The following is a 12081-nucleotide window of genomic DNA, read 5'->3' as shown; positions in this document are numbered from 1 at the left end:
CATTTTGGCAGAATTTTTGATTTCCCCCCCAAAATTTCCATAAGCCTCGGAAGAAGGAATGAGAGTGGGACTGAGATTTATACTTCTCATCTGTATCACTGGATGCCAGTACATTATAGATGCTGTATCGTTAATTCCTTAGAGAGGGATCTTTGAACATAGAACCTTAAACCCAGACATAGTTTCATTTCATTCATTCCTTGAGCAGATATCGTGGACCTCCTGTCAGTTGGATCCTCTGGGAAGCACGTGCCAGAGTGGGATTAGAAGTACAAGATGTTTACTGGGGGAAATAACTACGAAAAATAAAGGGAGACGAAGCAGAAGTGCACGGGAAGCCTTCTGATGGGGACGCGGGTCTAGCCTCTGTGAAAGGAGAGGGGGAAGGAAGGATGATTGGGTAGGACAGGCCTCAGACTATGGTGCAGCTATGAGAAAATCTTGGCGAGTCCAACAAGAAGCTGTGGTGCAGAGATTGACCACTGGGGAGTCTGTACTGGGTGGGATTGGAGAGCCCTCTCAGCACTGCTGTCCTCAGCCCTTGGCTGGCATTGCTGGCAATGTGGGTGGGCTCTGCTTGGAAACCGAGGCAGGCCCTCTAGACAGCTGCAGTTGGAGGCTGTTGGCTAACAACTCTCCTGTGCAAGGTCTCTCTTGAAGGGAGATCTAAGTAGTGCTGCACCTCCGTAGCTGCAAGAGTCATTTATGTGTCACATACTGTTCAAGTCTTAACTCTGCCACTTGGTCTGAGTGTGAACCTGGGCAAGTTACCTTAACTTGCAAATTTTTGTTACTGTTTTGGAGAAAATAGTAGTACCGATACCATAGAGTTCTCGTGAGGAATGACTGAGTATATCCTCATAAAGAAGAGTGGCTGCACAATGGAAGCCCTCAAATGTTCACCATTACGTTCTTTTTTTTTTTTTTTTTTTTGCTGAGGAAGATTCACCCTGAGCTAACATCTGTTGCCAATCTTCCTCTTTTTGCTTGAGGAAGATTCACCCTGAGCTAACATTTGTGACAATCTTCCTCTGTTTTGTATGTGGGTTGCTGCCACAGCATGGCTGCTGACGAGTGGTGTAGGTCCATGCCTGGGATCTGAACCTGGGCTGCCGAAGTGGAGGGTGCTGAACTTAACTACCAGGCCATGGGGCTGGCCCCCATTATGTTCTTTTTTGTGGAGACACGATGATGGTCAAGTTGGAAAAGATCTGTACGCTTTATGGGTTTTACCTTGTCATGGGAGACACGGTAAACAAACACACAAATACCTGAACAGAGTAATTTCAGATGATCAGTGCTGTTAAAACAAGATGATGTGACAGAGGGAGGGCAAAACATTTTTTGACACATACGAACTAAAGTACACCATCCAGGTTTTTTTCCTGCAGGAATGAATGAAGGAATAAATGCATCCAGTTAAGAGGAGGACACGTTGGTGAACAAACTAATAATATTTAGGACAAAATGTGTATAATTGCTGATGTCATGCAGAATTAAATATGATTTTAATATAAAGATTATTCAAATTGGATAGGGGGTTTTGAAATTCAGTAGATACTTATTCTTACTTGCTAGGAAGAGTTAATTTAGAAATCAGCACTTCATTTTCATTTGCTTGAAAACAGAGAATAAACTAGGACAGAATATGCTAAAACAGGAGTTGACAGACTTTTTCTGTAAAGGCCAGCTAGTAAGTATTTTAGGCTTTCCTGGTCAGCCCGTCTCTGTTGATGCTACTTGACTCTGCCATCGTAGCATGAAAGCCGCCACAGACAATATGTGATAGACAATATGTGAACAAATGGGCATGGTTGTGTTCCAGTAACACTTTAACAACATTGAAATTTGAATTTCATATAATTTTCATGTATCATAAAATATTATTCTTTTGATTTTCTTTCAACCCTTTAAAAATATAAAAACCACTCTTAGAGTCAACGGGCTGTCAAAACAGGTGGCTGGTTGGTTTTGGAAGCCGCTGGACTAGAACTTTGAAGAACATGGGGAGTAACCAGCTTTCATTAGGGGGTAAATGAAGCAAAGCACTAAAAATTTACTTTTGAGGAGTTTACATTCTTGGTTTTAGCTTATCACAGGTGGCCTTAAAGGTTTAGACCGTGTGCCCATTGAGGTTAATGGCTCAAAAGTGTAGCCTAGCTATATTGTGTATTTTTCTTGTACTTGATACAGATGTAGCAATAACACGTATTCTATTCTACATGATAAATCTAAAACAGAATCATATTGTATTACCATAGTTTGTATTACTTGAGCAAATCAGAAATGTGAAGGGATGGAAACTTTTAATATTTAAATGCATGCCCTCAGTCCTCAGTGTGTCTTTCTTTGATCTTTCTGTATGAATATTGAAGGAGTTTCCTCTCCCCCCATTCTGCAACCCATCTACATGATATCCCATTTTATGGATAACTTTAATCTCATATTAACCTAATCTCATATTAACCATCAACCTAAATGCCTAGTCATTAGCTTTTATAAACAGTAGTGCAATGAGTAATTTCATTATATAAATGTACAATTACAGTCATGCGCTAACAATGTTTCAGTCAGTGACGGACCGCATATCCGATGGTGGTCCCATGAGATTTATACCATATAGCCTAGGTGTGTAGTAGGCTATACCACGTAGGTTTGTGAAGTACACTCTATGATGTTCGCACAATGACGAAATTGCCTAACACACATCTCAGAATGTATCCTCGTCGCTAAGTAATGTGTGGCTGTGTATAATATTTAACATGTAATATAGTTTTCAAAAGTGCAAGTATGTCTTTAGGATAAATTTCCAGAAGGGGCATTAATGGATCAAATATTATATGTACATTGTTACTTTTGCCCTTTGTGGTGGTTGTTTCCCTCTGAATATAAAATATTATCATATTTTTTCCCACTTTGATAATTGATTTGATACCTTGTTTTAGTTTTAATTTACATTTCTCTCATGATTGAGGTTATATATCCCCTCATGATTATGATCTGATAGTGTTTACTTTTATTGAATTAACTGTTCATGTCCTTTGCTAGGTTTTCTATTGGGGATTTTTTTTAAAGAGCTCTTTATGTATTTGGGAAATTAGTTCTTTGTTTTTAATAGTGGTTGTAAATTTTTTTTTTTATCTTTTATCATTGCTTATAGGTTTAAAAATATCAAAAAGGTTTTTAAAACGTAGTCTTGTTTGCTCCTTTCCTTATGTCCAGAAAATCTTTAGTTATTATGGCTTCTAAATCAGTCTGCCTTCCATTTTCTCTTTTTTCTCTAAGTCTGCCTTCATTTCACATGACCTTCTCTGAGTCTTCCCCCTCCTCTTCTAAGGACACTTGTCATTGGATATAGGGTCCACCCTAATCCATGATGATCTCATCTTGAAATCCGTAATTATATCACAAGCACCCCTTTTCTAATTAAGGTCACATTCACAGGTTGTAGGTGGACACATCTTTTGGACAACCACCATTTAACCCACTACAATAACCCTATTTGATTGATTATCTGTTTTTTCCCTCCAGCGATTGACTTCAAGAATTATATTCCTAACATTTGATCTGAATATTTAATGCACTTGAAATATATTTTCAGTTCCTCTCAAAAGGAAAATTACTCTGTGCCTTCTGCCATACAGGGTGTGGGTGCTGTTAACAGCATTCTGTTCTGGGACTTGCAATAGCCAGCAACTGAGAACTTGTAATACTTACTTTTTATTTCTTTCTCCTCCATAAACTTGTGATTTTTTAAAAAAACATGTTTACATTAAGTGTTATTCTTTTTTTCCTGTTTTGGCATAAATGATATACTGAACTAACTTGGTGCTGTGCTAAATGATAGCAGTGGACATCAAACTTTTCGTGTGGTGTTTAAATTCAAGAGGCGTGAGCCCGGAATAGCGTTCCTAAGCATTGTCTGTAGATCATGTGGTGGTAACATCATTAGTATAGAACAGAAATGAGTATATACAAGCTTTATAACTTGGGTCAAGTTTTATATTTTTCATTTAGTTTACCTCCTAGAAAGTTTGAAATTTCAAAGATGTCAGCAAAAATATTGATTATGAATGGGTTTTCGGTTTATAATGATACATGATATTATGCATTTGCTAGTTCCACAGTCCCTCGTCTGAAAATTGAGTATAAAAGCTGTCTGCAGAGTAGATTTATTCATACTGATCCTGTTTTCTTGCACAAAATCCTTAAACACATCAAGTAATATGTAGACTGAGTATATTAACATGAGGTTGTAAACTATATTTTTAAGGTTACAGTTATAACTTTTTAAGTGTGATGAAATGTCTTTTTACTCTCCTCAATAAAATTTATCATTTATTGTACTAAAGCCTTTATGACTGAGCAAATGACAGTCCTTTTCCGGAAGCAATAATGATTCGCAGTGAGTATAATTCCGTCACCATCCTGGCAGTTTTTCACAAGCTACTTCCATATTTGGGTTTCATTCTTCACTCAGAGACAGGACGCTAATGTCACTGAGCTTGGTAGATTGTCTAGTTTTCCTTATTTTTGGTTTATTGGTTATAAATTCTTTGTCATCGTGAAGTTTGTCAGCTTTGTCGTTAAAACATGAATAATTATAGAAAATTAAAAGAAACTAGAAGAAATGTTGGTGATCATTCTGGTGTAATTTTTTTCCATCTTAAAAGTGATGAAGTTGAAGTCTACCTAGAAAAGTGAAGTTACTGTCAAAAACTAAATCATTTGTTTACTAGTAGGGTCTCAGTTAAAACCCTCGACTCTGGATATCAACACTATTGTTCTTTGCACTACTTTTAGTGCTTCTTAAGTGGCAGACAGTCACTACACAGTTTTTGAAGATCAGTAAATAAATATGAGTCTTTAATCTCAAAGTGTGAATCAAGTCTTCCTTACTTCGGTTTTTATTTCTAAGATACAATTATATTCAAAATTAACTCAATTTCAGGCTACTCTTAATTAAGATTCTTAGGTTTATCATCAGGAGAAAAAAATACTTTAAAAATAAGAGTAATATTCTAGATATTTCAAAAGATACTACAAGATTATAAAGAATAAAGGAGAAACCAGCAGAAACCTCGTCACAGAGGTAGTGGTCATTTTGATGGATTTCTTCCAAGTCTTTTATTTCTTTTTGGTCTCTGCATAGATTCTTTTCAAAAATGGTATCAGTTTCGTTGTTTGCTTTTTAACTGATGGTAAGCATTTTTTTTTTCCGTCAAGTTTACTTTGAAAGAATAATTTTTTAATGGATGCATAAGAATTTTGTTGTTTGGATGGACCATAGTTTATTTAAACTCTTCCTCTTATATAAACTGACCTCTTTGGTAATTGCTAATTTTTGTCTGTTATCAGTCATGCTGAAGTGAAGTCGTTGAATATACCTCTTGTCAGATTTGGTGACTTGTTAGCTTGGGATCAATGTCTAGTTAGGATAGCAAGGTTGGTGGCTTTGGGTGTGCACTGCTAGGCTACTCGAGAAGCTTATTCCAGTGACCTTTGTGGCTGTGTGCGAGTGCAAGTTTGCTGTGCCCACTAGCTTACTTCTAAAACCCTTTGCAATTTTGATTAGAGAAAATGGTATTGTATTTTAGTTGGAATGTTTTTGATCACCATGCTTTCTTGATCCCAATGGTGGAAGCCTTATCCTTGCTTTAGTAGCAGCTTTGGGGAGAGGTAAAATACTACACAGTAATATACTTTGACTGCACGATACATTTTGACTTCAGAAACATTAAAATGAGGGAAGATGTGTGTCTTAGAACCAAGGAAACAGAATCTGAAACTTAATGAATACTCATTGAGTGTGTCATGCATTTTTTAATTTCCTTCTAGTGTTTATGAGGGAGATAGTATTCTTCCCATTTTATGAGTGAGAGAACCCCATTACAGAGAGATGGAGTGACTTGCCCAAGATCAGTGTAACTTTAAGTAATAGAGCTGGGCTTCAAACCCAGGTGGACTTTAGAAGTTCCTAATCATCCAACAAAAAAGACTCTGAAATATTAATCTGCATGAGCAGGGATTTTTAAAAATTCCACTTATATCAAAAGAAAACAAATGTCAAATGGCTATTTTTGCTTAATACACATAATCAGAGTTTTTTTTAGCATAATGGAAGTAGACAAAATAAAAACAAATAGCTGAAATCTTGTGACCCAGAAGTGTTCTTTGCTAATGTCTGTATATACACAGAATTGCTGTGTTGCATTGTCCTGGAGGGAGAGTCAGGGCACCACTCAACCTTGTATTCTGTGAAGGGTGCCCCTGAACTTGTGCAACACCATGTGTGGTGGGGAATTTTCTGTCCCAAATGCCGGTAGTGTCTCTTGACCAGCATTGGCGTATGTAGAAGAATGTGGGATTTGGAGTAGAGATTGCTTAGGTTCACAATCTGGTTCTGCCATTTGCTAGTGTAATCTTGGGCCATTAACTCTTCTACACCTTGGTTTTCTCATTTTCCTTATTTGATATCCCCACTCCCCCAAATCAGATAGCTTTAGCATTTTCACCTTCTTTATGGAAACTCTTTATTAGTCTGTTAGCTGCAAAAGGTGCATAGTTACAAAGCCTAGAGAGGAAGCAAGCTCATGTACACATAGTCTCTTCTTAGGCAAGTCCTGCCATGAGGGTGGCCCGACTATGACTTCTTTCAATCAATTTTTTGTTTTCAGTTCATTTTTTTAAGAACATTGTCCTGATACATGAGATATAATATTATGATACAGTGACCTGTGTCTATGAGTGCATGCAAAAAGCGTATTTTCACACACATAGACATGTAGATTTGTATAGTCATGCGTTGCTTAATGACAGTGTACATTCTGAGAAATGCGTGGTTAGATGATTTTGTCGTTGTGCAAACATTGCAGAGTGTACTTACACAAACCTAGATGCTATAGCCTGCTACACCTCTAGGCTATATGGTGCTGATCTTATGAGACCACTGTCATGTGTGCAATCATTTGTTGACCCAAACGTCGTTATGCAGCACATGACTGTACTGTTAAATTACAAATAATATGCAGCATTATTGAAATGATTTCTGGAGGATACTTTGTTTCTTTCTAAGGTCAGTATTTTACAGAGCACATGATAAGCATTTTTCTATTAAGTTTCCAGTTAAATAAGTATTCAACTTATGTAACTTGGTTAATTATGTAAATGTACATGGAATTCTTTATTCTTATTTTGAGCTTAGTGCTATTTTGTGTTGACTTCTCTCCCCTTTTATTTTTTTAATTTTTTTTTGTGAGGAAGATCAGCCCTGAGCTAACATCCATGCTAATCCTCCTCTTTTTGCTGAGGAAGACAGGCTCTGAGCTAACATCTATTGCCAATCCTCCTCCTTTTTTTTCCCCAAAGCCCCAGTAGATAGTTGTATGTCATAGTTGCACATCCTTCTAGTTGCTGTATGTGGGACGTGGCCTCAGCATGGCCGGAGAAGCGGTGCGTCGGTGTGCGCCCGGGATCCGAACCTGGGCTGCCGGTAGCGGAGCATGCGCACTCAACCGCTAAGCCACGGGGCAGGCCCTCTCCCTTTTTATTTTAAATTTTTTGGTTAAGTGTGACAGGAACAATTTAAGAGGTGACAAAATGTGCGAGTGAGCTTTTATGGGTATTTTCCCAAAGGGAAAGAAGCTTCCTTTTTTGTCAGGCATGTCAAAAATTCTTTGAGTAAAAAATGACTTTTTAGAATTCCTTATAGGTTTAAATATAATGAGCTAAATTACTTTGATATTGATGGTGTATATATATTAAGCAACTTACACCTTTTCTCTGTCATTTTTAGGATTCTGAGTAACAATAAAATATCCGAGCTGAAGAATGGCTCATTTTCTGGGTTAAGTCTCCTTGAAAGATTGTGAGTATTATTTTATTATCATCTTGTTGTTATTTTATTTAATGCATTTTCTTTGTGAATCTATTACTAAACTTCCAACTTTTCAAAATAAAAATTTTTGCCAACATTTTATTATGAAAAACTTCAAGAATTGAATTTTAAAAAATGATTAGTGAAAACAGAGGTCGTCAGACTTTCTGTAAAGGGCCAGATAGTAAATAATTTAGGCTGTGTGGGCCATATGGTCTCTGTCACAATGACTCTGTTCTGCCATTGTAGTGAGAAAGCAGCAACAGAGAATAAATAAATGAATCAACGTGGATGTGACTTTATTTACGAAGCAACAGGCCATGGATCATAGTTTGCTGACTGCTGACCTTTAAAGCATAGATGCTGTTTTGAATTTGTCGTGAAATATGTGTGTCTTATAGTCAAGTAAAATTAAACACGTCTGGGGGAAACATTTTGGATAAACATTGGTATTTTGTTTAGATGTCTTTGAACGTGTTAATTACTAAGCAAAAGAAAATTAGGTCTAGTTTTGCTTATGATCAGATGTGTTACAAGTAGTGTTTATTTTTTGCCTTGGTGAATTTTATTTTATTTTATTTTATTTTTTGAGGAAGATTGGCCCTGAGCTAACATCTGTTGCCAGTCTTCCTCTTTCTTTTTTCTCCCCAAAGCCCCGGTACTTAGTTGTATATCCTAGTTCTAGGTCCTTCTAGTGCTTCTGTGTGGGATGCTGCCTCAGCATGGCTTGATGAGCGGTGAGTAGGTCTGTGCCCAGGATCCAAACCAGCAAACCCCGGGCCACCGAAGCAGAACGAGTGAACTTAACTGCTATGCCACTGGGCCGGCCCTTCCTTGGTGAATTTTACCAGTGGATGTTTAATTTGCTTGTATTCTGAATGCTATTTTAGGGTCATATTTCAAATTCCCACATTACCTATACATTTAGGATAACATTTCAAATACATAGGGAAGCTGCACTGTTATTCAATCTGTTTCTGTTGAATAACAAACTTTCCTATTTTCTTAGCTCTCTTTGTTCTGTTCACTTTCTCTATGTGGCCTTTTCTTGACCATTTCATCTAGCGGCTTCTCCTGAAGTTAAACCCTCACAGGACTTTCTTGCTTTCATTGCTGATGTGTTATGTAAGCATATACCATCTGAAGTTCTTCTTCATCCTTTTATATATGTCTCTGTTCTTTTCATTTAGATCAAATGTCTTTAGGTTAGGTTATATATATGCATTTACCTACACATATATAGCAACGCATTCATATTTACACATGTATATATAAACACGTGTATATACGTGTGTACGTATACACATGTATATATGTGTGTGTACATACACGTACACATATATAAAATGTTCTGGCACAGTAATGCTTAATTCTCAGATTTTTTAAAATTCAAGTATTCCTGTCATGTTCTACATAGTCCGTGTGCTTCAGGGGATGCTGGCAGCACCTCAGCTCCAGGCCTGACTAGACTAAGGACGGTCCTTCACACACATTCCATGGTCACTGGTTCAGGAATGAGCATTTCACCTGATTTAATGCACTCAAGATTTGTTCAGGGCTTTTTGGGAAAGGAATTTCCTCACCGTCATCGGAAAGGACGGTGGTACTTCTTATCTAGAGGCTGTGCTGCTACCGGCTTGGGCCAGACTCAACACGCTGAAGAGGGTGGAGTAGGGCCCGTCACGGTCAGCAGAGGGGAAGCTGGCAGGACCTCTCTGAAGCACGACTGCTCTGGACGGTCGTAGTTGTGTGAGGCGGTACATTCCCATTCTGTTTTCTGTTCCTTGCAAGAGAAGTCACTGTGGTGTACAGAAATCCTTGGCATGTAGCACATTGTCAGGCATTGAATAGGTGCCTGGTTAATAATTGAAGGACCAGTGGAGCCTCCCCTTTCCAAAGGAAGGGTGACAGGTACTCCCAGGTTATAAATGGTGCCTGTTGCATTTAGAAACACGTTTTATTTTTGGCACCAAGATTGCTGTGGTTGTTCAGGTACGTCATAAGGTATGGACAGCATAGCTAATGTCCTATGCTGTGGTATGAATCACTACTCTTTTTACATTTTTGTTTTAATTTCCTTTTGGTCTTTGACCTCTTTTCAGTCATTTATTGATGATAAACTCCTATACATGTTAGAAACATATTAGGTTGTCACAAACATGAGGTGATATTAAGATGCTCTGACTGTTTTAGCCATATACATACACGCAGGGGACTTTGAAAGACTATTATGTTAATGGTCTATTAATTAATTAAAAGACTATTATTTCAAGACTATTATTTCAGGCTTCAGCCTGAAACCCCAGTGATGACTCTGGGCCCCGGGCCTCCTCTGTTGGGGAACATCTTTACGTAAGCAGACCCTAAGCTTGGCATTTTCTATGGACACGTCAAAGCCCAAGCTTGAGCCTCAGCCTCACCGCTGCAGTGTGAGGGAGGCCATCCATGCCCAGGTGGGACCTCTCCTGCACTGTCTTTGTGGGAGAACGGCGTGCTTCAGAAAGAAAGCAAAAGATGATATGGCGAGGCTATTAGTGTTCTTGGCCCTGAGAAGGAAGGAGAGAGGGGCAACCTATTGATGGGGCCTTCATCTGTGGGCATGAGGCCACTTTTGTGCCTCTCTGAGTCTTCCAAATGTGAGCCTAGAACCTTCTTTGCTCTGGTACTGAAGTGAAAGCCACCTTCACCCACCCACCTCTGTCCCCAGCAACCCTCAACCAGTGACTGAAGCAGATGGTGGATAACCACCCAGGCTTCCTCCTCTCAAGGGCGACCCTGGGCCGTGTTCTAGACTGGCTTCCATGGTTCCCCAGGGGACTGATTCTCAGTTGACCACAGTGGTGATCTCCTCAGCAATCCACCTTTTATTTGCTTCCTTCTCTTTCTGCTCTCCTCCACTTTCCTGCTGCCTGCTCGAGTCACTTCTCAAGTAAAACTACTTGCAGTTACATCCTTGTCTGGAAGAATTCCACCTAAGAGACACAACCAGCCAAATAAAATGTTTACCACCCAGATTTGGCTAGTTAGAAATCCCTGAAAATGAGCACAAATTAACCAGACAACTTAAAAATATGGCAGAATAGGATATGGTGTAAAAAGCTGTAGTAGAAAATGGAATTATTCAACTGGGGCTGAAACTGGAAAGCTGTGGCCTTAAAATGACTGTAGCCAAGCCACGTGGAATCAAGTGTCGAGTAGGGTAGGGAGAGTGGGGTAGCTGGGTTGAACTTACTAGCAAATAGGCCCCAGAGATTGGGGAAATCTGGAGGCCAAACCATCTTTGGCAGTTCTTTTGGGTTGAAGAACAGACTTCCTAAGAGGATTCATTTTCTCCCCTCTTTTTTGACATATTAAGTATTTCACAGAGTAAAACAGACCCAGGTGCACACACTCCCACAAACTCCATCTGGAATGGATCCTTTTTCTTTAGGCCTACCAATTTGTTCTTCTGAATGTTTGTTTTTTATTTGGGAGCTTCCTTGTTTTCCATCATTTGTTCTTGCTTTTGACCGTTGTAAGAAAGTAGCAGAGTGTGTGCTTTTATTTTCATAGAAATATTTAGACTGATTTTTTCTTTAATTTTGGGTTTGGAGTTTTTATTTTTAGGACAAAATACCTAAATCCTTATGACATCTTGGAAACTAGTTTCCTAGTGTTGGTCCACCTTTTTAAAAGATTATTTTGCATTCTTTTAAAAGTACATGCAGTGGATAAATGATGTAGATTTATTGTATCATATTAATTAAAACCATAAAACAGCTTGGTACAAATATCAAGCCTTGGTACAAATATTGCCTCAACTATTGTTAAATCTTTCCCATGTAGCTGACTTACATTCAGTCAACAGATATTTATGGAGTGCCCACACTGTCCTAGGCTTGGGATTCACTAGTGAATACCGCCAAGGTCCTGTCCTCATGGAGCTCATGTTCTAATGGGAAGAAATAGAATAAACATACCCAGCACATATATAGCATAGTGTAAGTACTGTGGATAAAGCACGTGTCCAGCAGGCCGTGGAGTTTGAGAGTGCCAGCACTGTGGATGTATGCGAGTTTTGTATGGTGATAGTGGAATGGGATAAAATTTAAGCAAAGACTTAGAAGAGAGTGAAGGATTGAGCCATGAGTTAGCTGGGAGAAGAACATTATGTATAGGCAGAGGGACTAGTAGGTGCAAGGGGTGTGCTATGAAGCTTGCTTTTT

General features: G+C 38.6%; 1 protein-coding gene across 2 annotated transcripts in view; it reads left to right on the top strand.

The window, feature by feature from the left end:
* Window positions 1–12081, top strand: part of ADGRA3 (adhesion G protein-coupled receptor A3) — a 121820-nt gene that overhangs the window by 27030 nt on the left and 82709 nt on the right. For both annotated transcript variants that reach the window (XM_087434145.1, XM_004432314.3), the window contains exon 2: window positions 7796–7867. In XM_087434145.1, the coding sequence (XP_087290271.1) occupies window positions 7796–7867 (72 nt within the window). The remainder of the gene's footprint in view (window positions 1–7795; window positions 7868–12081) is intronic.

This window comes from Ceratotherium simum, chromosome 8 (genome assembly GCF_057802395.1).
Source record: "Ceratotherium simum simum isolate JZ-2026a chromosome 8, ASM5780239v1, whole genome shotgun sequence".
In the NCBI taxonomy this organism is placed as follows: domain Eukaryota; kingdom Metazoa; phylum Chordata; class Mammalia; order Perissodactyla; family Rhinocerotidae; genus Ceratotherium; species Ceratotherium simum.
The sequence above is the reverse complement of the archived record's forward strand: the minus strand, read 5'-3'. Positions and strand labels throughout refer to the sequence as shown.